The sequence below is a fragment of the Cryptomeria japonica genome, chromosome 1 (assembly GCF_030272615.1).
Source record: "Cryptomeria japonica chromosome 1, Sugi_1.0, whole genome shotgun sequence".
In the NCBI taxonomy this organism is placed as follows: Eukaryota; Viridiplantae; Streptophyta; class Pinopsida; order Cupressales; family Cupressaceae; genus Cryptomeria; species Cryptomeria japonica.
In genome coordinates, this window is record NC_081405.1 from 681,732,374 (window position 1) to 681,758,753 (window position 26,380).

The window sequence follows — 26,380 nt, forward strand, 5'->3', positions numbered from 1 at the left end:
ACAGGTGTAAGCTGGTAATGACTCAACCAGGCACTGAGGTCATCATGAAGAGCGCCTGCTTCCATCATTGCCTCCTGCATATAGCCTGGCAAGCCTGGCACATCCGGCACATCCGGCACCATGGAAGCCTCTACACTCGCCAAGGTACCCGACCCATCTTGCTGAAGTGAGGCCACCCCGAAGTCTGTCCCTGCTGTGGTCTTGACCCGCTGTGGTGTCATCGCTATCGTCACCCGAGGCTGCCCAAAGCTAGGAATTGGCACCGTGGTGACGACGCTCACTATCCCGAATGACTGCGACACTGCCAACTGACAAGTCTACGGTAGGCGTGCTGGTGTAAAGTGGACCTGGTGTGATGCTAAAACGGACCCTTCTGCACCTGCCGATTCCACTACCTCTTCTTCAGGCAGCTGATCACTCCCTCTTCCTGCCAACCGAAAGATCCCTCTGCTCACCTGGGAGGTGTCTGCAGATTCCTCCCTGCCACTATCTGCATCCTCCTCTGCATCGGACTCTTCTGTGTCGGACTCTATTTCTGACATGGCGGGCTTCTTCCTTTTTGTGTTGAGTCGTGCCTCGACGCCATGTGCCAAGACATCCAAGTGCGACCAGTAGAATATGGGCGACTGGTTCGATGCAACACGACCTTGTGGCTCCAATGGCTGTGAGCCTGGGGTGATCTGTGTGCGGATTGCATCGAGGAATAACCCAATGGCGTGATGCAGCATGTAAAATTTTTGTAGTGCAGCGTCATGAACTCGTCCATCCTATCCGCCAACAATGATGCCCAATCATACACCACCCCATTGTGCAGCCCATTCATCAACACTATCTGTGTAATAGCTATGTCAGATGCGCGACTGGCACCTGTGAGGCGACTCTTCACCACGGACAACAGGCATCACCATACTCCCTTGGCCAAAAATGTTTTCTTTACCCCCCTACTCTTGCCTGCACTCTTGAGGCTATCTTTTTCTCCCTGGGTGAGGTTATCGCGCAACATCAACTGTAGCAATGTGGCACGGTTTTCTGGACTAATTTTCTGTGAAGTGTCAATTTTCTTCCCTTTCAACCCGGGTATGCTAAACACCCTGCTGAACTCGCCTGCCGTGAATGAAATAGTTATCCGCTGGTGTTGTAGTCAAATACAGACTAGTGGCGGTGTTTGTCATAGCTGCCAATCATGGCATGCAAAACCACCTCAAAATCCTTTATGCAGAAAACTGACATCTAGACGGCCCAATGTACCTGTGCCTGGCGAAGGTTTTCCTTTATCGGGTCATTGTGAGGTGTCTTCGCCCACCAGTTCCTACAGTCTATTCCATTCAAACCTTCGAACACAATATTATCTGCTGTTACCTCATCCTTGTCCTTTGTCGCCAGAGGTTTTGGACGATGCTTCCTACTTTTCTGGTTGCTGCTCATCTCGAGGCTGCCTGCAATACGCACACCAAATGGCAAAACTCGTTTGCCTGTGTCTGCACTTGATTCTACAGTTTTTCGCCCTCCCTGTAACTGGTCTTCTAACGGCTGTAACCGTTTTCGCCAATCTGCCTTGTTCTTATTTGTGTCCATTGGTCCCGGATTAATTTCTTTAATCTCTTATAGTTTTAAAACCAGCCTACCACTTTCTGCCACTTACAATTGCCTGCTGCCACTTTCTGCTTCCAGTGTTCCCCTTGCTCCTATTGGTTGGTAGTACGGTGTACTTGGCGTGCGGGTGTCCGGTGTGCAATCTCCTTCCTCCAGCGTATTTTTCTTCTTACCGTTAGCTGGGCGCGTTTTAATCTTCCCGTGGGTTTGCGTTTTTGTTTTCTCCCTTTGGCGTTGGGGTCGTTTATTTATGGAGGCCGTACCATCGTACGGTCGACACACGGTGCCACCGCACGATGGCATGCGGTGCCACCGCACGGTGACCCCGCGGTGCCACCGGTGTGGCCCCCACCGTACGGTGTCTCCGCTTTTTTGATTTAAAAAAAAAAAATTCTGACCGTATGGTCAATTGTCGTACGGGCCTATAGGGTTTTTTTTTTTTTAATTGTTATTTCTTCTAGAGGGTCCGGAATCGGTCGCTCGTCTCTGTTCATGGTATTGTTTTAATTTCGACCCATTGACGACGTCTAGTATCTCCTTCCCGTTGAGCGCCCACAACTTAATCGCCCCGTTGGCGTTGATCTCGCGTACCTTGAAGGGGCCTAACCATCGCACTTTGAATTTTCCTGGTTTGATTTCATTCCTCCCATTGAATTTCAACACTAATTGCCCCGAAGTAAACTTCATTCGCCGAAGATGCTTGTCGTGCCAGACCTTCCGTCTTTGCTGGGTTGCCTTTGTAGCCCATTGTGCCATCATTCTTTTTTCGTCCAGCTTGCTTAAGGTATACAGTCTCTCCCTCAGGCTCTCCATATCCCCGAGTCTGTTCTCCACTGCAATGTGAAGGCTTCGTACCATGAACTCCGCTGGCACCACAGCTTCCTGCCCGTACATGAGTTGGAATGGAGTTTGGCCGATGGTCACCTTGTAGGTTGTGCGGTAGGCCCACAAGACCGAAGGTAATTTTTCTTCCCAGTCTTCTCCCTCGACACCGCACGACTTGTAAATCACGCCCACGAGAATCTTGTTGGTAGCCTTGGCTTGGCCATTGGCTCGTGGGTAATAGGGGCTAAACAATGAATGGAAAATCTTGAATTCCGTAGTAAGGAGTTTAATAACGTGATTCACAAAATGTCCACCCCTGTTGCTTGTCAACTGCATAGGGATCCCATATCGTGTAATAATTTGCTCATAGATGAATCTTGTTGTACTTACGGTTGAGTTGTCAGGTAGGGCCCGCGCTTCAACCCACTTGGTTAAATATTCCGTGGCTACCACAATGTAGCAACACCTAATGCGGCTCACCTTGAGTGGCCCGACAAAATCCAACCCCTAGCGCTCGAATAGTTCTTGAGCATGCGAAGGGTTGAGGGGCATGAAATCCCTTTTCAGCGGCCTCCCCGCTCTCTGGCAGGTATCACAACCGACTACCCATTCTCTCGCATCATTATACAATGTGGGCCACCAGAGGCTTGCTAGCAACACCTTCCTTGCCGTAGTGTCCGGTCCCATATGGCCTCCTGCGGGCCCCTCATGTGCTTCCCTCAAGACACTTGGCATCTCTTCCTCCATCACACACTGACATAACACCTCGTCGGGTCCCATTTTATACAGTAAACCATTAATCAGCTGGAACGTGCGGCTTCTCAACACAAGTTTTCATCGTTCTCTTGGTGGCATGCCTTGGGGGAATACTGAGGTGGAGAGGTATTCCCCGATGACAGTATACCATGGTGGTAGTATTGCGATCTTGAATAGGTGGGCGTCTGGGAAGTCGTCATTTACCCCTTCTGGCGGCTCTCCGGACCTGATCCGGGACAATTGGTCAGCAATGACATGGCTTTTGCCTGGCCGTACAATTATTGTGAACGTAAACTCTTGAAGCAGCAGTAGCCATCTGCTTATCCTGCCTTGGATGATGGGTTTGTTTACCAGGTACATCAAGGCCTGATGGTCCACATAGAAGGTGAAGGGTGTCACTAGCAGGTAGTGTCAAAATTTCTGTACGACATAGACCATCCCGAGGGCCTCCCTCTCGGTGGTACTGTAGTTCCTCTCGGCTTTCGACATCAACCTACTCGCAAAAATAGATGGGTTGATCCAACCCGTGTGCCCCTTCCTGCGCTAGCGTAGCACCAATGGCATAGTTCGAGGCATCCACATGTACGTGGAATTCTCGGTCCCAGTTTGGATAGGCCAGAATGGGTGCTGCCACTAGTCTCGTCTTGAGTTCCTGGAATGCTTCCCCTTGTGCCGATTCCCATATGTATGGTTCGCCCTTTCGAGTTAGTTTGTCGAGTGGAAATGAAAGTTGGGCAAAGTTCTTGATGAACTTTCGGTAGTATCCAATGTGTCCCAAAAAGGACTTGACTCCTGTCACATCAATGGGCGACTCCATTTCCACAATTACTCGTACCTTATCTGGGTCAGTTTTCAATCCAGCTTTGCAAACGATATGGCCCAGCAACTTCCCCTGTGGTACTATAAACCGACATTTCCGTGGATTTAAGGCGAGCATGGCCCTTCGGCACCGCTCCATGCACTCTCTTAGCGCCACCAAGTGAGTATCTTCACTACTGAAAATCGACCAGTCATCAAAAAAGGCTTTAAAATTTCCCACCGACATCTTATCAAAGATGTGAAGAACTATCCTCTTGAAGGTTGCAGGAGCGTTGCACAAGCCGAAAGGCATCCGGTTGTACGCATAGACTCCATCTTCCACCACAAAGGTGGTCTTCAGCTTGTCCTCAGCTATTGAAATCTGGTTGTAGCTTGAGAAGCCGTCGAGAAATGAGTACATTTCATGACCAGCCACCTCCTCCAGGATACTATTTGTGAAGGGTATGGGAAACGGGTCCTTGATGGTGATGGCGTTGAGGCACTAAAAATCCACACAGATGTGGATCTCGTTGGCCTCCTTTAGTGAAATCACAATCGGCGAGACCCACTCACTTGTCTCCACTCGAAATATGATGTCAGCCTCCAGCATTTGTTCGATCTCCTCATTCACCTTGGTAACATAGTTTTTGTTCATTTGGTACGGCCTCTCCTGTACCGGTTGAGCTCCTGGGACCAATGGTATCCGATGGACACACATTTCTGGCGGAACCCCCTTCAGATCCTTGTAGGACCACGCGAATACGTCCTTGTATTCCAGGAAGATTTCGAATGCTGTAGCCTTCAGCACTAGGCTCCAATTGTCGCCTACCTAGATATTTCGGGGATTGGCAGTGTCTCCCAAGTTTGTTTCCTTCATAGTGGGGTCTTCGTACCGCATTGGCCTATCTTTCGAAAATTCGTATACCGAGACATCATTTATTTTGGCATCTCCATCCTTGTACTCCGTGTATTCTGGCGGAAACTCTTCCTTCTCACCTGACTCGTCCTCAATCTGTAGCATGTGACAAGCCCGATGAAACACTTCATAGTCTTCCATTTGCTAGTGGAAGTGTCCATTCAATGAGTAAGTGTCATCTTCTGAACATCCGCCAAGTTCCAACACTCCTTCCTCGTTTGGTTCCCTCTCGTCTTTACCTTCATAGGAGTCCCACTCCCATCTGTTTGAATCCTCCAAATCCGAGTCAGATGACGCCAGTTCCTCGTCGACAACCTGGGTCCTCAGATCAATGGTGTACTTCCGCCCTCCTTTCTCCATAGAAAGGGTATTCTTTTTCCAGTCGTGGTTTGCCTTTGCTGTAATGAGCCACCCTCTGCCTAAGATGGCATCGTACCCCTTCTTCTTGAGTGGGATTACCACAAAATCTAGTATGAAGGGTTGCGTGCCAATGGTGACCGACTGGGCCATCAAGGTGCCAAGTGGTCTGATGCCGTGCTGGTCTGCACCTACCAAGTTGAACATGGGTGACCATAGTGTTGGCTTCCCCAGCTTCTTCCACGTATCCTCTGGCAGTACATTCACCCCCGAACCTTTGTCCATGATGGTGTCTTTGAGGATAGCCCCGAGAATTCCCATCTCTACTATAGCAGGATGCCGACCAACAACATTGGGTCAGCCGAGGGGCTGACCAGAACTTCCGCCCGTGTGGCACGCAAAGGTGCCTGCGCAGTGGTTTGTATGGAACTAAAAATGGCGGTTCTCAACTGTGGCATTGTTTCTAGAAAGTCCTTTACCCTTATAGATACTTCCATCTATAGTACTTGCCCAATGATGTTATTTTCAGCTTCCGTATAGGATGATGTACTCGCCACCTTCTTGTTCCGTCGTTCGGCTGTCATCTCACGTTCAATGTTGGCTTTTTCCTCCCGTAATCTCTCCTCCGTACGGGGGTCGGGATAAGTGGCCTTTTTCGTTTGAGCGCGCATGATCGCCAGTACTTCTTTCTCACCAGTCTTCTCAATGTTGAGGAGATTAACCCCTGGCTTAGGGCAATTTGCATCCTCATGGTCGCCTGGCCCACACAATCGGCAAAGGTGCTGAGGGGTGGCTTCCTTCGTGCAATCACGTGCAAAGTGCCCACACTGATTGCAAGCCCTACACTGGATCATTGGCCGACCCTTGGCGTCATATTGGATACGGCTTTTGTTATTGTTATTGTTGTTATTTCTTCCGTTGTCGCGTCTGTTGTCCCGGTAACCTCCAGATGATGTCGTGGTTTGTTGGGCCGTACCCGCTGGCGCGAATGTTGTGGCCTGCTCAGTGAACAACACTTGGTTCATTTGCATACTTCGGGTCTTCATGTTGTATGGGCATTCCTTAATGGAGTGTCCCATCACTTGGCAAATCTCACAAAAGGCCTTCTTCGGGCAAGTACCCTTCGTATGTCCTTCCTCTTTGCACTCCGCTCTGTCCGACCCGTGCTTCTCATTGTTTTAAATTCTCTCCTCATTCGCTCCATGTCTTTCTCGAGCGCTTGCACCTTTTTGCCAGCCTCGCCATCGCTGCTGCTTCCCTCGGAAGAGTAATCATCCTCGGACGAGCTATCCTTTTTTTCTTGGATGTCTTGGTCTCGCTCTATTGTATGCATCTTCGTATGAGGTCGGTGGGACAATTTTAATCTTCTTCCGGAGGGAGTGTTTCAATCCCTCCACGAACCATCTCTTTTTCAACCCGTCTGCTGGTTGACTCTCCATTTTCCCCAACAGTTCCTTGAGCCGCCGACTATAGGCTCGAACAATCTCATTCTTGTTCTGCTTTGTGCCATAGATTTCGGCTACTATTTCATTGTCGTCTCTGAGAAGGCGAAACTCTATCCCGAATTCTTTCTTCAGGTCGAGCCATGTGCCGACTTTGGTCTTTGGTCTTATCCATATCTGAGTACCAGTTGATGGCCACTGCCCTTAAGGTTGCTGGAAATTGTGTTACCCATTCGTCCTGGTCGGTAACACTGTTCGCTGACCATATGGTTTCACAAGTGCGGCAATGGCGGACGGGATCTTCGTTCCCATCGCCGTTGAACTTCGACAGTTTCTATTTACTTGCCATTGATGGGGGTCATCTCCCCAAAGGTGGCTGTGGCTGTGTCTGTGCCCCTGCGCCACTCCCTCCAGCGCTGGTGGTGTGTCTTGCTTGGGTGATTGGGGGTACGGTGTTTTGCCTGCCGTGTGTCGCACCTACAGCCGTACGGTTGTCCTCCCCTTCGTTCTCACCCGCGCCCGCTACTGGCTCCCTTTGGTGGTCCTCACTTCGCGGCGTAAGGGATAAGTTTCTGAACTGATCCCGGGTCTCTTCGACTAGATTTCTTCGTAACCTTGTTTCCTCCAAAAACTCTCCGTGGCTTCTCACCCTATGGTGTTTTGGCGACGCGTAGAAATTTCCCTCGGCTTCTGCACCGTCCGTGACACCTCCTTGGTTCCCTTCGGGCAACCCTTCGGCAGGTCGTCCTTCGGCAAGTTGCCTCAGCCTCCATCTACGTTCTACTTGTTGCTCCAGAATCAAGGCCCTCTGTGCGGCCTCCCACTCCTCCGTTTGTGCTTTCTTATTTCTATCTTTGTTTAATAGGTTGGGCATTAATTCCCGTACATTTCCATAAATAACAACACATAAAAACAGAACACTCCTTTATTAATTCATCTCATCAGATACAACTTGTGTCAATATTATGACACCTTTATTCAAATATAGAATGTTCTTTTATCCCTCTGGGATTCAGGGTTCAATTCCTCTTGGCCTTGTGCCATCACGCTCCACTTCCTGACAGCTGGTTTCTTCGTACTGTTGGAGGATTTGTTGGCGTCGCTCTTCCCGGGCAATCTCCTCCAGGCAAGTTCGTTGTGCCAGTGATGCCTGTGCAAGCAACCGGGGGAGGTGGTTCATCAACCGATTTACTGCGGGGCTAACTTCCAGTGCGGTCCACATGGCACTTGTTGGGATTTCAGCCTCCATGGCCTCCCTTCGGACGTAGGTCTTGATGGCCACCTGAAGGAGGATTGAAAATTCCTTCGTTGTAGTGTCTTCTCCGTGGTAGAGCTCTATTTGCGCATCGTCGACCTCTGGGTTTATCTCACCAACGGGTAGGCCCATCGTGTCTGTGCGCCATCCGCTCCTTCCTTTCCTGAGTATGTCTAGGCAACGACGCCAAATGTTTACCCTCTCGGGTGAATAGCTTAAAGCACACATATAAAATACGTAATGCAGAATAATAACGCCATAGACATTAGATAAAATATAAGAGATGTTATTCCAGTCATAATCGTGTCTGACAAGTTACATTCGGAAGTATATAAAGATACCGAGGGGGTGCGAGTGCCAATCGTCGCACTGCAACTACCACCCCTCGGTTGCCAACTAACCAATACAATTACAACTTAATTAACTAGTTTTATTTTCGTGTACAATTGCCGCCAACAGGGTCCTAGCTACTCGACCATGTTAGGTGCCCATGTACAAATGCAAAGCAATCTCTCACAAATGGAGAAAATGAGAAAACCTATTGGAACAAAACTCCTACCCAAAAGAGAGATGAAAATAAAATGCTCCCAATGAAGAATGAGATGGGCAAAACCCCATGCGAGGAAAAAGTCCAACCATAAGAGAGAAGAAGAGAGACCATGCAACCCCTCCTCAATGTAGAGTCCATTGAAATGATGGTAGATGCCTGACAATGAATATTGAAGATGATCCAATCTTGTCAAACATCCCTCCCCTTAGGAAGAAACAAAGCTAAGATGGTATGCAAGATGTCTTTCCATTCCTGAAAGGAAAATGGATGAAGTGTGATGTCTTTGAACTTCGCTCAAGTTTCTCCATGCTAAAAGTTGCCCCCATCCAATCAAGCATTCTAGGGCACATTGTTGAAGATGACAATCCAGAATCTCCTAGAAACTGATGTAGAACATCATCCCAAGACAAGGAAACCTCCTCTAAAGATAAAGAGACCTCCTCCAAATGCTGCTCAAAAGTATCCACACTCGTGTCAAATTGTGAAGAATGATCATATAGAGAATGAACAAGAGGTTTTGAGTGTTCCCTCACAACAATTGAAGAAGGATCATCTCCATCAAAGAGAAGATGAATGTGATCAATGATATCTCCCAAATCTAAAATGTAGGATTCCAAAAATAAACTTACAATGTCTGTCAAGTGATCATCTCATGTAGACATCTCTAGAAGACAATGTGTCTCCTGTTGCATTGAATCACAAGTAGCCAAAACTGTGGCAACATAAGCATCATCACATACAACAGTAGATGAAGGAGATGATTAATATTTCCACATGTCTCTAGAACCTCAAAAGATGGAAGAACTCCAAGATTCAAATGACCATATTGAATCTCCTCAAATGTATCCATAGTAGATGCCATAGTGTGTAGATGATCTGAAGAAACAATTGGAGCAAAATGTGAGTTGTAGACTTGAGATTGTTGATCAACCTCCCAATTGCAACACTATCTTTGCTATGCAAATCTTGAAAGATGAGGAATTTGGTGTGAATTCAAGAGTCTTTTTTACTCCACCATGTGTGATATGATAGATAGAAAGGATATTGGTTCACTATGAAGGCACACAAAGAACATCATTGAATGCTCCGTCGTCCATGTCAATAGATTACTTCCCAAAAACACACATATATGTGTTGTTCGCCATCAAGATGTTTGGTGATGAACAAGACTCAAATGAAGAAAACATATTCCGTGATAAGGCCATATGATGTGAGGCTTATGAATGAAGTATCCACGCATATGATTCATAATTTGCAACTGCAACAAGTGCTTGCCCCTTATGTCTCTCAAACTTTGTAGAAGAAGAAGAAGATGAGCCCCTTGTCATTGTTGAAGACATACTGATTTGGTTCTTCTTAATAAGATGCTTCAAATAATCAATTTTTTTTGAATAACATTGGTGTACATCATGCCTTGATTTCTTGCAATATCCACACTTAGTCTTCGCTTTCTTAGAACGCTCTATACCATGCAAGATTGGGTGAAGATTATAGCCACCCAAGATCTAGGCACTTCATGAAAGCACGAGAGAGAACAACTATGAAAGAATAATGCTATTCTATCAAAGGATGCAAATGATAGATTACAATGGATTACAAAAAGGACCCCTTGGTTATATAGGCCAAGGTGAACATAGGATTGCATAAGATTATGATGTGTCTTATGACTTGAGACAACTAACATAAATACTAAATGACCTAGGAAACATGAAGTAAATGTGATAAGATAAGATCGCATGACAACTACGACTTCTGGAAAGATTCCTAGGACTTATGTGTACCCTCAGTAAACTTAAGTAACATGTGTGAAGAAGACCTAGGTAATGAACTAACTAGGTACAATACCCCTTTCACACCAACAATTTTGATATCAAATGGTTTGGGGTGTGATTTGTGAAAGCTCAAATTTTGGATAGGTTTGGATTTTGGGATTCGAAGGATTGTATTATAGGTGGATAGGGTTGATTGGGTTGAAGTGGATGAAGGATGAAGGATCAAGACATTAGGAGGATTTGGTTTGATTGATTTTTCTATACTTAGGATAGGCAAAGTTCCTAGGCAAATCTGATTCAGATTTGATTTTGAATTGTTAACTTAAAGGTTGGCTAAGGTCTGAACCAAGCACAATTAGGATTGGATAGTTAATCTTTGGGTCTTGATCTTTGATTCAGTTTTCATTTGGGGGATTGGATTAGAGGATGGTTGATTTAGGATTAGGGCAAGTATAGAGGGATTGATTAAGATTGCCTAGGATTTTGGATTAGGCTTGATTTGGATTCGATTAGCTAGGGTTTTGCATTATGGTATGGATTTGTGATTGGATTATGGATTAGAATTGGAAAAAAAAACTTGTAAAATGACACTGTCATATGAAAGATTATTATTCAGCAAAAAAAAAACTTGGAAAAATGAGAGGATATATAATCATTTTCTTTCAGAAATGGATATATCAAGAATTTCAATGGAAAAACTCTACATGAAATCAAATGTTAAAGGAACTATGTAAATATGAAAGAATGTTGGAGAGAGCTCGATATCATGCCATATTAAATATAGACTATAAAGAAAAGCTATCAATCACTAGATGAATACAAATAGTTGAATGCTCATTCAGAGAGTGAAATTGTCACCAAGGTATTATAGACCATAGATGACACACTCGCCGAAAACTCGGCGAGTGACAAAAACTCGCCGAGTTTTTGGACCTGGCGAGTAGTAATGACTTCTACTTGCCAGGAAAACTCGGCGAGTTTTAACCAAAAACTCACCCGCGTTTCCTTATCAGCCGAAAACGGCTTAAAAATGCTTTCATTTTTTGTTTTCCAATATTGTTTTGGGCTGAGAAGGGGGAAACTCACTTGGAAGGGCTTGCAAGGTGATTTGGGGTGATTATTGAGTGATTCCAAGTGGATTTGAATGGGATTTGAAGGGAAAATCAGATTCCAGGTAAGTTTTTAAATTTTTTTTTCTATGCTTTTTTTAAAACAATTTGTTTATTTTTTGTTGCATTTAGATTGATTACAAATGATTCCTAGGTAGTCTAAATCATTTCTAAGTTATTTACACAAGATTTAACACAAGTTTTGTTGAATTTTCACAATTTTTTTGAAGAATCTAGTTTTCAAAAAAAAATTCAAACCCTACTTTTTTTTATAAAAAACTTCGAATGATGTCTAAATTTATTTAAACTAATGTAGATAGTTTGCTTAGTGCTAAATTGTTTAACTAAAATGTTAATTTTTTTTTTTCACTTTGTATCAACCGCCTCAAATACCACCTTGCAGGAATAGATAGGCATGATGCTAGAGCATGCCCTGGGACCAGTGAAGAAATTAAAAGACAAATGAATGCCCTACTTGTAGCTGGGGAAGAGAAGAAATTGCAAAGGGAGAGGGCAAAGCTAGCCATGAGATCAGCCATAGCTGAATCTCAAGGTGTTTCTATTGACCTTGAAGAGGAAGAAGAAGCACTTGAGGGCATAGTGGGCTTTCGGCGTGGCCCACATATCCGCAAACCCACCATCAGCTCGCCCATTGCTTTTGCTTCCTCTAGTAGAGTACCTGGCACTGTTCCACTTCCATCACAATGATCAGGGTCGATAGGTGATTATTTTGTGCCCAGAAACACACCTGGAGCACAACCATCATTAGAGGCTAGTGGATGGAATAAGGAGGTACATGAGAAAACTGACATTGCAGTTGCTGATTTTTGGTACTTCAACAACATTGCATTCAATGTGGCGGAGAATGCTTATTGGCTGAATTTGGTCACTGCTATGACAGTTTCAGGAAAGGGGTACAAGGCCCCTTCTCGCAGGGATTTGAGTGGGAGGTTAGTAAATTACTACATAGTCCACTTGATTTCATTTTTAATTATTTTTTAGATTTCTTGTTTATTAAATCAAAATTGTGTACTAAGACCTAATTTCACTTTGCACTTACAGGTTGCTCACAAATGCAGTTGCTAGGGCAAGAGAAGTGATGGAGGATCAAAAAATTGATTGGGCAAATTATGGCTGCACCATTCTTTCTGATGGGTGGACAGATGGCAAAAACCGCACCATCATCAATTTTTTGGTCGCTTGCAAGGACAATGTAGTGTTCTTGAAATCTGTTGATGCCTCCAACAAGGTGAAAAATGCAGAAACATTGGCTGGAATGTTGGAGCATGTCATCATGGAGGTGGGGGTAGAGAATGTGGTGCAAATCATCACAGATAATGCAGCAGCATATGTATCAGCAGGTAGAATCCTTTTGAATTATCACCTTTAGGCATTAGCAATATTCTCATTTGTTGTGGGCTTTGTTTTACTTGGTTACATATTTCTTAAGAATAAATTCTTCTTTTGCAGGAAGAATCCTCCAAGAGAGGCACCCCACTCTTTTTTGAACACCTTGTACAACACATGTCCTTGACCTTCTTTTGGAGGACATAGGAAAACTTGAGTGGGTGACTCCAGTTGTGGAAGATGCAAGGAGGATCACCAAATATATCTACAATCACCCTTGGGACCTAGATTTGATGAGACAACACACGCAAGGGAAAGATTTGGTGAGAGTTGGTGTCACAAGGTTTGCAACAATTTTCTTGATGTTGCAAAGCATTCTTGCTGCATTGACTTCTTTGAAACAAATGTTTGTGAGTGGAGAATGGCTTAACTCACCTTATTCAAAGAAACCTGAAGGAGAGGTTGTCACATGCATAGTCTTCGACAACCAATTTGCACAAAGGGCTGTAGAGATTGTGAAGGTTGTTACTTCAAAACTTTAATTTTTAAATTTTAGTTATTCTTGATTCAAGTCTCTCATTACTAATTTGTAACTTCATTATTTAAATTTTGATCTTTTTGTAATTTGTATTTTTCAATTGTAGGTGTCAAAGCCCTTGGTTCGAATTCTTCGCTTGGTGGATGGGGATAAAACCCCAATGGGATATCTTTATGAGGCCATGGATAGGGCCAAGGAGTCTATCAAAAATTACTACAAGGGGGATAGGCTCAAATCTGATCCCATTTGGGAAATTGTTGATAGGAGGTGGAACAATCAGCTCCACCAACCCATTCATGCAGCAGGGTACTTCCTCAACCCTCGTTTTAGGTTCGGGGGTTCTTACTCAGATTCGAATGGAGAAGTCATGGAGGGACTTAGTACATGCATTGAGAGGATGGTACCTGATGTTGAGGAGAGAGACCTCATTGTGAGTGAGCTCCAAAATTATGAGGGAGGAAGGGGTAAGCTATTCTCTTCAGAGCTGGCTAGGAGAGGAAGAACTACTCAAACCCCAGGTATAACATTTGCCATTTGGATTTTGGGATCTAAAGACTAAAATGATTGATAAATTATGTTTTCTCTTTTCTCTTTGCTTTCTAACTTTTCCATTTTATTTATTTTGCAGATGCTTGGTGGCAAAATTGGGGTGGAAACACCCCACATCTCAAAAAATTTGCCCTCAGAGTCTTATGTCAGCCTTGCAGTTCATCCAATTGTGAGCGCAATTGGAGCTTGTTTGAAGCAATCCACACGAAGAAGAGGAGCAAGTTAGCGCAAAAACGGCTCAATGACCTTGTCTATGTGCAATATAATCTTCGATTGCACGTAAAGAAGGTAGAGGAACTAGAAGGTGGTCCAATTGACTTGGATGATATAGATCCTTACAGTGATTGGACATCACAGGAGCAGCCTCCATTGTTTTCCGACACTGACATCACTGATTTGGAGAGAAAGGCTATGGAGGAGGGGGGTGGATTTGGTTTCAGGCTGGATGACATTGAGGAGGATGAGGATGAGGATGAGGATGAGGATTCATTGCCTGTGCTAGAGGCAGGTGGAGACACAGCTTCATCCAGGATGGAGGATGAGTTTCAATCAACCATACCGAGCGAGGAGGCACAGTCACGCCCAATCCCACAGCCGACTTATACGACTAGACAATTTAGACCCTCTAGTTCTACCTCTCCCCATGTTTTTGCTAGAGCTGGGAAGAGGAAGTTGTAATTGTAATTTGTAATGATGTATTTACTTTTGTTTTTACAAAAACTATTTAGTAATTTACTATTTTGCTTCAGGCTTCCAGCCATCAGCATTCCTCATGAGGATGCGATTTTGTAGACACTTTGCATTTAAATATATCTAGAATCAACTTGTTTCTTTTGTGTTATCATTTATTGACTCATTGGATGCATCTTCTCATTAAAAATTGCAAAAAAAATACAGTTTTTACTAAGTTTAAGCGTGTTTTTAATTTGCCGAGTTTTTGCCGAGTTTTCACCAAGTTTTTTTCCCAGGGGCTTGGCGAGTCGAGCCGAGTCGCGAGTAGTTCAACTATGTTATAGACCTCTCAATAGTTTTGATGGAGGTAAAATAAAATTATATCTAGCAATGATTTGGAAGAACTTTATTATTCACTGAAACAATTCTTAATATTTGATGATAACTACATAGAACAAAGAAGTGGTAATCCACTCCAAACTCCACCCCAAGCTCCAACTGACATAGTGCAATTGATGGAAACTAGTAACTTCCTCCGTACAATGAAAAGATGGTTAGTCAATAATATGAACTGTTGATTCTCTTCTAGAAGATCTACTCTTCCTTATTTCAATTATTTCCTTGAATGATAGCAGTAACGATTCATAGACATTAGGGACTAACTGGAGGACTGAAAAAATTAGAAAGAAAAAAGGAAAATTCAAAATACTGGAATACTTGTTTTTCCTGTTTCCTATATAACACCATGGTAAAAAGTTTCAGTTGCTCACAAGAAATACTTGCAGTAGCACCTGGAATGAAAGATGCAAAATACAGATCTGTAAATGTAGCAATTTGGAACATGCCTGATCCAACAATTGCTGGCAGTACCACTGCAAAAAGCTGCCATTGAAACAACATACTCCGATCAACACACATCATTAGACCTACATAGAGCTTAGCACAATATTGCTTTCCAACATAAAATCCACTGTTCCCTTGCTGAATATGCAAATCCAAATGTCAACCAAAATGTCAAGTATTAAAACTAGGAGATTGTTGAGTATTAACCTCACGCATGTCAGCATCAATAAAGGGATTTGTCCATAATGTCCTCAGTACACTAAAACCAGCTTCTCGCTGAAAATATGCCTACGTTTTTGCAGTTACAAAAATATAGCTGCAATGTAAAATAAGTAAATGTCTAAAATATCTGTGAAAGAGCTAACAAATAGAAAGCAGAACCTTTCCGGGAAAAGACATACCAACAATGAGCCATTAAGAATGCATTACCTGCACTAGCCACTGTAGTAAAGCTCCAACAGAAGCCCCAGATGCTAAAAGAATGGCACCTGTAATTAGCAACTAAGCTTATAAATTATGAAATTTCATCCCTTAGACTTGTTATCTAGGTGAAGCACTCATATAAATAGTTTTAAATTTTCCATAGAGTAGAACCTAAAAAGAGACAATAGTAGAATTTGAAAACAAAAGTTGGGGGAGCAAATTTAGTAATCAATGTTTAAATTTTGGACAAGCCACACCATTGCACGTATTAACAATCAATCAGGTTTGTTGATCAGTTGCAACTTGCATACCAGAAAAGGAAGTCTGTGATGCACATGCATTGGCCTTGCACCTTAAAAAATGTATAGCAATCTGTACTTAGAAGTGCCAAAATAACATTAGTATTAAGTCTGTAATATTGGCTTTTGAGAAGAATCCAATGCAATCAAATATCCAATGACTAAAATCTTACAGCAAAAATAATTGCCATGCTTGAAAGTGATGGAATCAATGAGGGAATGTGATAATTCCCAGTAGAACTGTAAATGATTAACCAATCAAAAGATAAAAATCAGAAGTCAGAGACAAAACTTGGGAAAACAGATTAATATTAAATTTTATTAAATGTTGTAGGTGTGATCTGAAGTAACCCATCCAGCACTTACTTGAGGCACCCGAATCCAACACCCAGAGGTCCAGCAAATAGAATGCATGGGGTCATAATCTTTAGCTGATATTGGTCAAATTAAAAGCATGTCATTATTTATATTCCCATCAAAAGAAACCAAAACAATACTAATTCGCTGAGGTTAATCTAATGACTTTTTACCAGCTTGTTACAAATTATTAAACTGACTTGCTAAAGAAGTACAAGGAAAATCCTACAAACACTTTGTGTGTAAAATCAAGATAGAACTACAGAAATATTATTTAAACATGCATACTCCAGTAAAATTGTTACCGTAAGGCTTCTTAGCTTTACCATACCATTGAGATAGTACAACTACATGCCATAGATTCAGCAAACTATGAGCCGACTATAATCCTAACCTTACTCTGTTGACTCTGAAATTTAAATAATTTGTTGGCTAATAAATTTCCAAACTGCAGTGCACTGACAGAAGATAATGAAGAAAAAATATTAAATAGTTTTCAGATGCATGTTGGCATTGTTATTTATGAATATTGCACCTATTATCTTAAAATTTTACCTTAAATACTTTTGGGAGCACACAAATTTTCATAACCAAATTGAGTCTGAAGTGTTCCAAATTCCAAGTTTACCCTAGTGTCCTTTTAGAAGTCTTTCATTTTTAAAAAAAATTTAAAAATTCAGCGTCTTTTCAAAAAATCAGAAAGTCTGGGCCCTTTTGCTTCTTAGGCATCCCATGCTTCAAATCCCAATTTCCCCAACTCCCCAATTTATCTCACTTGCCTTTTTTTGTCATGAAGATCGAACCTTTTTGCACCTCTTTCATGCCTAAAGTGCTTCAAGCTCTGCCTTTCCAGACTTTTACTTTTTCTTTCAGGTGTTTCTTTTGTTTGGGGAACCCAAAAAATTGGAAATTTGTGCCTTCTTTAGGTCAATGTGTATGGCATGCATGTTTTCCTGATTTCTCAGATTTGTATAGGAAAGTAAAATTGTCAGACTTTCTGGGATTTCTTGCCTCCTTTGCAAACTGTGTGAAGTATGTGTGGAATTCTGAAAGTGTCGTTTTTTGTGCCTTTCCCCTCCCAATCAGACAAGACAGACTTTCTTGAATCCTCTACACTAAGCTAGTGAACTCCCAATTTCTTGTCAAAATTGAGGCACCATTTCTCACAAATCAGACTCTGCAGACTTCTTTGCACATTAAACTGCAAAAGAGGCTTTATACCCCACATTCCTGCAAATCATAACTAATGGTCATATCTACCTGTTATTTTCTGTGCCAACTGCCTTCTACCGCTTTCAAGATTATAAAAAGCACAATATTCCTGTCATTATCAACTTAGACTTTTGATTTTCTTTCGTTGCTCTCTGCATCTTGTAACCTTGTTCACTTACGATTTTTCCTTCTTTTGCCCTATATATCTATCTTCCATTTTCAACATTTTTGCAACTTTCTTCATCTCTTGCTTGGTATGTGCATCTCTTGGTCCATTCTCAAGATTCATGAGTTCATCATCTTGCTTAGTGATACAGGTAAGGGTAAGAGAATATATGTTGTCCCTTTCCCTGCTCCTCGGAAACCTCCAAGTCCAGTTCACGACAGAAATTTAGGATCGGTTTCTCCTCTTGCTCACAAGTAACCTAATATTTCTCAAGATGTCCCAGACAGTAATGTGTTGATAGATAATACCAGCCAGCATTACAAATTAACACTGGATACTAGACAAATGTCCTCTCATCAAAGAACTAGATTTATTTCTCCAAAAGTCAGCACTACAAGATCTATTATTGGTCAACAAATAGTTAACTCCAAACCTCAGTCTCTCTCCCATTGTCACTATATGTACTGGGAGTTTTATTGTTTCCTTTGCTCTTGTTAGGTCTTTTAAGAGGTAAATGAAAAGCAAACAGAAAACACTGAGGTCGGGGGGGGGTGTGAATCAGTGTTTTACATGATTAACAACTTGAAACAAAAATTAAAAGCTTGTAACTAGAGAGACAGGGACACAGATTTTTATCTCGTGGAAAACCCAACAGGGTAAAAAACCACGGTACTCACTATCAAAGATGGGCTCCAACCCTGTTACATCAAAGAGCACCCACTCTTACTACCTAAGGCTCCAACCTTAAACAACCTTTACAATAATGAATTTTTCAGATTGAGAAATGATACAGCCCTTATGGTTGCTGTTGATTTTCTCAGTTATGCACCTTCACTTTTATTTTACAATTACACCTTCAGTATGATGTCTATTCCAGCATTTGAGAACAAGATACATATGGTTTCAATCACCCAGTCTCTACACTCAAACAGAATCACAGTCGCTTCACATACCCAATTCTAACAAATAGCAGAAATAATGCACAGGTCTAAAATGAACTTCCTTTACACGCTGGTTCAAAAATTTATCAATATTCAGCAGTGACAAGAGAAATAAACAGAAGAACTTATTGATCATTACACATAAAGATTTTAACTTAGAAATCTGATCATATTATGAAGAATCCCCACTCCAAAGTGGTGAGAGAATCCATTGCCACGTTCAAGACACAAGCTGTGCCTAGTAGAAGAATGACCACACACGCCAAAACTCTGCCCTAGATAAGATTAATGACAGATGAAATGTCCTCCATATTCACCTTAAGCTTCAGCACTTTTTGCTTTTAAGATCTGTTCAGATTTTTACAACTCTCTCAAGTCTTCATGAAGTGATAAACTCACACCACATCCACACTCAGCTATAGTAGAAATACACCAAGAGATGAAAAACAAATTGCAAGATTGCAATCTCACGACCACTGTAACTTCAAAAGCTTTCAACATATTTCATAACATCTTCATATTTCTCTCATACCCAATAAAAGGATTACCATCTTTTTATTCCTTCGCCATACATCCAAAATTATTTTCTTTCAGCAAACAAAACGCACAGCAAGCCTGAAGGTTAAAAACGTCTTCCTTAAAAAACTCACTCAATTTATCATTCTGTATATGCAGCTGGTGAAAAGCTTCAAATAAAATGCAACGCATTTAATCATCATTCTCAGAAAAATGCTTCCCAACAGAGATATACAAAATGTCTCTTCCATCACTCACCTGGCCAAATTCGCCCAGTCAGAAACAACAGTTACAAGTGGAAAGAATAACCACCTTCTGGGAATGCACAGCAGCTAACAAAACGCATTCTGAAAAATGCTTTCATAACTGCCCTCTGACAAAAATGCACAGAATATTATTCTTTCAAAACTGCCAACTGACATCTGAAAGCAAACGCACTGTTACAGAAGCTTTGTAACATACATCAGACGCTTTCAAAATAAGCCACACAAGTGGCACACAAATCTGCAACAACTTCCAAAAGAGACCAAACAGGTGGCACAATTTAAACTCAGGCACACTAACTGACAAGAACTTACATGTGCCAGCATATAGACAGCATATAGACAGCAATGCCACTCAAATCCACTTATCGAACAAAACAAAGAACTAATGACATCGATGCCACAATATAACAGTAAACTTGTAAACTCTTGCTGTTCTATCTCTGTGATTATCAATTTGAAGAGGTCCTTGCAGAACTTGGTAAAATCATCATATACTCTTTACCAAGTTCTGTGAAGACTTCTTAAAATCCACCAAACTTGATAAAGAATACATGAAGACATTGGCTGAGATCTACAGAATAGTTAATGAGGCAGATCCAAAAGCAATGAAGATAACATGAAATCTGTCATAGTATATTCATGTGCCGGACAAGTTGTAATAACACACCCCTATTCTGATACAAATTTTTTCCAATACCCACAAGTTCTTTGGTCTTTAACATGCTATCATTTTGTCAAACAGTTTGCTTACATGATGATTTAATGTTTGTAATGTTTGTTTGCAAGGTCTGGCATTATTATTGCAGATTTAAGAGATGCCAAGACTAAAGCAATACTAAGTTCAATATGCATTCATTACCATGCATTCAATGAGACATTCAATTTGCAAACTTAACTATTTTTTTGAGAATAAATCAGATTACTATGATTTACATTTAATTCTTTTTTCAGAAAAATACCAAGAAATTTTCTGACCTCAGCCTGAGCATAAATAAGCTGCAAAAACAATGGCACTTGACCAAGCAAAAGCCGCGACTGAGGAGCAAGGGAACTCCATGCTCAGACCATGAGAGCAGAGATAATATTCCAGAACCACCACGCAGCACTGGGGTAAACAGCTTCCAGCAACAAAATCAAGGAGCAGCAGATATTAAAGTATTCACACAGCAAAAATAATGTTCAATCTGCCTATGAAGTAGGCCCACGTCCCAACTTTCTGTTCTTCTTCCCTTCACATTAGCACCAAGGAAGGATTTCCAACAAAATAATGATTCAAACCATCCAAAACCAGATCAAATAGCTCACGCCAAGACCCTTAAACCCTTACTGAAAACCACGAACTACTGAAGTTGGCAAGCACAAGTCCATGCTAGGGCATGTAACAATGAACAACCCAAACCTCCAAAAATCTCACAATCAAAGCTTCACATATATTTAACTTCTACTTCAAATGAAATAAGCAATGCGTCCACTCTTACCATTCCAATGATGTAAAAATATATCTTGAATCTTGTAAATTTGCCATTGAAAGAAACCAAACAAAATGATAACTCAAATCTGAATGCACTATGAGATACCTGAATGATATCTCCAACAAATCCCAGCTAGGGTATATCTTGCACCACCGAAATTGATTTCCAAAAGAGGGTTTTCATCCTCCAATGGCTGAGATGAACCATCTCCAGAACCACCCAAGGTTGTCTCTATTAGAAAGAAATATCATAAACTGAATAATCTTCCAACATGTTGCAAATGAGCTCCAAAATACCCTTTTATAACACCTCCCAACTTAATGCCCTAATTAGGGTTGTGTAAACTTTTTAATTTAATTTTATCGACTCCTTATGTCTCCCTATGTTGGCACCCACATCTATAAAGCACTTCATTATATTATTTAAAACCTTATAACTGTTATCGGGAAAAGTGTATAGTTAGTAATGTTAATTATCAATAGTTAGTTAGCCGACGGGTAGGTAGTTGGAGTCGCGACGGTTGTGTCGAACCCCTTCGGCTGTCATATATTGTACCACCTCCGGGTGTTGGAGGACATGTAATATTGACGACAGATATAATATGAACATCCTTTGACATTAATGGCAAGATTATTCTGGTACTTCTTTTGTATTTGCATTGTGCATTATTGTTCGATTTCTGTATTCTTCCTGTTTACCCAGTGCAGCTAAGCATTGGCAGGGAAGCCATAAGCCGTAGAGGGAGACGGATTTGGAGGTTGGGAACAAACAGAGTTTGACGGAAGGCATTGCAAGTCTGTGCAGTTGTATGACACCAGGGAGTTATTCAGTTCAGTTTTTAGCCTTTGGGGAGTGTGATGGAGGATTTGAGGTGGCTCCTAGCATTTGTGCCAACGGATTGTTGCCACCTCCAGGCATGACTGGTACGCTTTGAGGAACTCGGAGTATGTCTCGGCTGGACGTGAGGTTGCCTTGGTGGATGCACAGAGGGCTCGGGAGGAGTTGACCACCAGGTTGGAGGCAATAGTCGCGTGAGACTTAGTTCAGCGTACCCAGGAGTTGGATGCCGAGAGAGCAGCACGGGTGGCTATTGAGGACAAATTGGCTAGGGAGACAGAATCATTTGAGTAGCAGTTGGTGGAAGCTGAGACTGAAAAACGTGTTTTGCAGACAAGTTTGGGTTAGGCCCAGGAGAACTGTGATGGCAAAGGAAGCAATATTGGTGAAATCCGCACTTGAGCATCGGCTGGTAGCAGAAAAGGTTTTCAGGCGAGGACGCAGCAAGTGTATAAGATCTGGGCCCGACTAGCGTCAGTAGTTCCTGCCGTTCATCTCTATTTTGTATTAAGTCGTCGGAGTCGACTTCTTTTCTTGGGGGGGATGATGTTGACGGGAATAATCATTATGTTATGTTATGTTTATGTTGTCGTCGGTAATAATGAGTTACGGCGGTCAGTTAGTTAGCCGAATGTTGACGGGAATAATCATTATGTTATGTTATGTTTATTCCCGTCAACAATAACTCCCTAGGCGCAAGTATAAAGTCACTTTATTAAATAGCGTTAGGTTAAATAGATAATTTAACTTTAATGCTTTAAAGTTATTTAAATAAAACCTCAAAACACCATAAGTTGCCAAGATATCATTATCAATGTAATCAACTGTCTCAAAATTTAATACTTCTTGAACCAACTAAAGCTGTCAAAAAATAACTAATGCCAACATAAGCTCATGCTATTAATAGCAATGTTCTCTCAAGACCAAAGAAAACAAACCCAGAAAGACCTAGAAAGGTCGGTGCCATGCAACCACTTACTATAAATAGCAGTGTTCTACGAGGACCAAAGAGAACAAACCTAGAAAAACCCAGAAAGATTGGTGCCATGCAAGAACTTACTATAAATAGTAGTGTTCTCTAGGAGCCAAAGAGGACAAACCCAAAAAAACTTAAAAAGATTGGTACCATGCAAGCACTTACCATAAATAGCAATGTTTTTTGGGGAACAAATAGGACAAACCTAGGAAAACCCAAAAAGATAGGTGCTATACAAGCACTTATAAAAAATAGTAGTATTCTCCAAAGACTAAAAAGAACAAACCCAAAAAAACCCAAAAGGATTGGCCCCATGCAAGCACTTACTATAAATAGCAATCGTCATTGAAACCCACTAAAATTGAGAATTGAGCTCCCAAGAACATAGGCACATTCCCTGCAAAATTGGAAAACTCCAAGAAACCCTAAAAATTGACCAACGCTAGCAGAAAAGGATGGTGTAAAAATGGGGGCATTACACAAGTGAACAACCATCATGAACTACGATGTGATGCACCAATGAATGATCAAAATGGTTGTAAACTGCGAGATATGTCTTCTTAGCAAAGAGGAGGCAGCAAAACAGCCTATAGACATGGACTCCACTGATAGAACCAAGCAAGGTAATGTGTTAAAAGAAGGGCACATAAATTGTCAATCATTATTATTTGCAATTTGTAATATTGTTTCAAGTTGGCTGTGATGGCAGTTTGTAACTGTTATCTACCAAAGTTGCACCCTCACCAAGTTGCAGAACTTGGTACTCTGAAGAAACATGGGATCTTTCCAGGTTTGTGGGTCACCTATCTTGGAAAGAACCTCCGGAGAAGGCCGGCTTCATAACCGGGTATCACCTAAACTTATTGATTTTCTGAGAAAAGAGTAAGAAGGAAAACATAAAATTAAATTAAATCTATGACCTAACGGGTGATGCACCAAATGATGTCTTGAGAATGCACAACAAATAACACACAATATAACAACAATAATACTCTCCTACACAAACCAATAAATCATAACCCTTGCATTAATAGTTTATAAGAAGGCTAGAAATCACAGTCCTAAGAGGAGAAAAACACTCCTTCTCATAACCTAAGACTGTTATTTCATTCACATAGCTTATAACCTGCAAATAGTTATACTCCTGCATAAGATATTCACCTAAAAACACAGTTTCAAGGACAAAGAATATCACAAAAACCTGCACTAACACTAAGGATTCACAATCACAAAAGAATATGGGAAGGCATGGACTGCTTATTACAGCTCAAAGGTGTTAAAATGATGTCTTCCTCTTGAAAAGGTGTTACAAAGTCATCCACTTCTGCAGAAAGAACTCTGAAATTACAGTTTGCTCAAGATGAACAACTCAGAACCCCTAAAAAGAAGACTAAAGGAGGTATATATGCTTTTCCAAAAGCAAACAATGAATATAAAACTCCACCTCCTCTTGGGAGAGCAAAACCAAAAAACTCACTTTCCAAGACCTAAAACAGGTCTGAAAGGGAAAATACTTGGACAAAAAGTCAAGCCCCTACATACTTCGCCATAAAAGCTCCTTAAATGCCTATTAATGACCCTAAAATATCTCTGACAGGCCTGCAAGCCTTCATCATTGCAAAAAATATCTTTGACTTTATCAATAACTGAGAATAAGATAAAACTCTAATAAAGTGATTTATAAATCATCACTTTACTAAACATTTATATTATTTCATTTTTTACAATTTTCAACCTTCCTCTAACCTACTTGGCCCTCTTTTTATGAATGCAATAATATCCCTTGACTTATTAATAAATTTAAATAAGAAAAATATTCAATAAAGTGATCTTTTATTATTCACTTTAATAAACATTTGTCTTAGTTCATTTATTGATAAAAATATCTAATAAAGTGATAAATAATAAATCACTTTATTAAATACTTATCTTTATTTATAAGAAAAATATCAAATAAAGTGATTTATTAATTATCACTTTATTAGATATTTTTATCTTTTATTTAGAATTATTAATAAGTCAAAATATTATGCTTCATACAAAAAATATAATTGAGTAATTTATAATTTATCACTTGATTGAAAATATTTATCAAGTGATAAATTATAAATCACTCAATTATATTACATGCCATAGCAAATATTCATTATGTAAAAGGTTATGAATCACAATACCCACAGGTATTGGTGAGAGGCAAAGTAAAATGAAACAAAGGCAAAGAAAATTTTGCCTTGTCTTTGTCGCATACTTAGGGTAAAATGAAACCCTATTCCATTTCATTCTTCTCTTTGGCATTCGATCTTTTTCTTCTTGTTGGAGATGAAGCTGCAACGCCGTCATGGGGTTTTGGAGAGTTGAAGGCGCCATGATTGTTGATTCCGAGTGGTTTTCGTGCGGACTTTCTGTTCAAAATGTGGATGATTTTTTTGGAACAATATTCTGCAGGTCGATATACACCTACAGGCTGCATTTGGTACGTCTTTGTCTGTGAATGGATAAAATACCTCGAACCCCTTCTCTATATTCAGTTTATCTTCATTTAGCAGCGTAAAAGTTTCATTTTTGACTCCATACTATTACTTTTGAATGTTAATCTGAACATTGATGACTCATTGTGCATCGTTAAGAAAATGTGCACTGTTTTGCTCATGACTTCCTTCCTCCTGTAGCATCGTCGTGGGTCCTTTGACTTAGCTAGGGCTTTATAAAAATCTGCTCATTTGCTTGTTCTATATTCTCTGTTAAAGCCGTGAGTTCCTTTTTACAGTTGTGCATTTCATGACTGAGAATTTTTTAGACTTTGCAGCTATGAATGCCGCCATGACTGGTTTTAATGGCAAAATACTTTTTCTTATTTCTAAGAACAGATACTTGTACTGCTGTTTATCTCCTCAAATGTATGTTTAGGGCCTTCACCCTTCATCGTCCCATGTGATTTGTAAGATCAATTAGCTTTGAACTTTCCAGTATTGGTGTTCTGGAAGCATGGAATGGTCCATATTTCATCTGATCAGGAATGAATTTCTGAAATTTTCAAGTCATTGATTTTCCCTAAAACAGAAGATGAATTGTAATACAGATTCCCGTTATCATTGTGGTAATCTTTTTTCATGAATACCAACCAGTTGTCTGCTGCTACACTTATTGCATTGCACTGTACCTATCATAACAAAATCATAATGATTTAGGGCTGCTTTATCACTATTGGTGACTGTGACTGCACTGTGTCTTTTGACAGGGATAAAACCTCTTATATGTTGTTGCATCATGCTGCTCATTGTTTTGTGTACAAAGGACTGAATATCTGGAAATCTGCAACAATACCTTGTATTTCATTTTTTAATGCTCTGTCTCAATCATATTGTAACTGTATTTTCTATTTCTCTTTTAACAGTTAAAGGACCATTTCTTGAGCTGCTCATTTTGTTTGATAGTGAGCTTGGAAATCAATGTCTTGAGGGGAATATTTTCTCACCTTTAGTTGGAACCGCACTCTACATTGCTCCTTGACCTTAAGGGCTGGCCCTTATTTGCTGTCAGACATTGTGACCTCTGTACTAGACTGCTTTGAGATTTGTTATTGATACTCTAAA

General features: G+C 41.0%; 1 protein-coding gene across 4 annotated transcripts in view; it reads right to left on the bottom strand.

Moving 5' to 3' along the window:
• LOC131044844 (uncharacterized) overlaps positions 1 to 26,380 on the bottom strand; it is a 201,678-nt gene that overhangs the window by 39,270 nt on the left and 136,028 nt on the right. For 3 of the 4 annotated variants that reach the window (XM_057978293.2, XM_057978296.2, XM_057978297.2), the window contains 6 exons: positions 16,411 to 16,475; positions 16,218 to 16,284; positions 16,057 to 16,117; positions 15,752 to 15,810; positions 15,530 to 15,610; positions 15,250 to 15,361 (listed from right to left, as the gene is read on the bottom strand). In XM_057978293.2, the coding sequence (XP_057834276.2) occupies positions 15,250 to 15,361; positions 15,530 to 15,610; positions 15,752 to 15,810; positions 16,057 to 16,117; positions 16,218 to 16,284; positions 16,411 to 16,475 (445 nt within the window). The remainder of the gene's footprint in view (positions 1 to 15,249; positions 15,362 to 15,529; positions 15,611 to 15,751; positions 15,811 to 16,056; positions 16,118 to 16,217; positions 16,285 to 16,410; positions 16,476 to 26,380) is intronic. The other variant, XM_057978294.2, reaches the window with a different exon arrangement.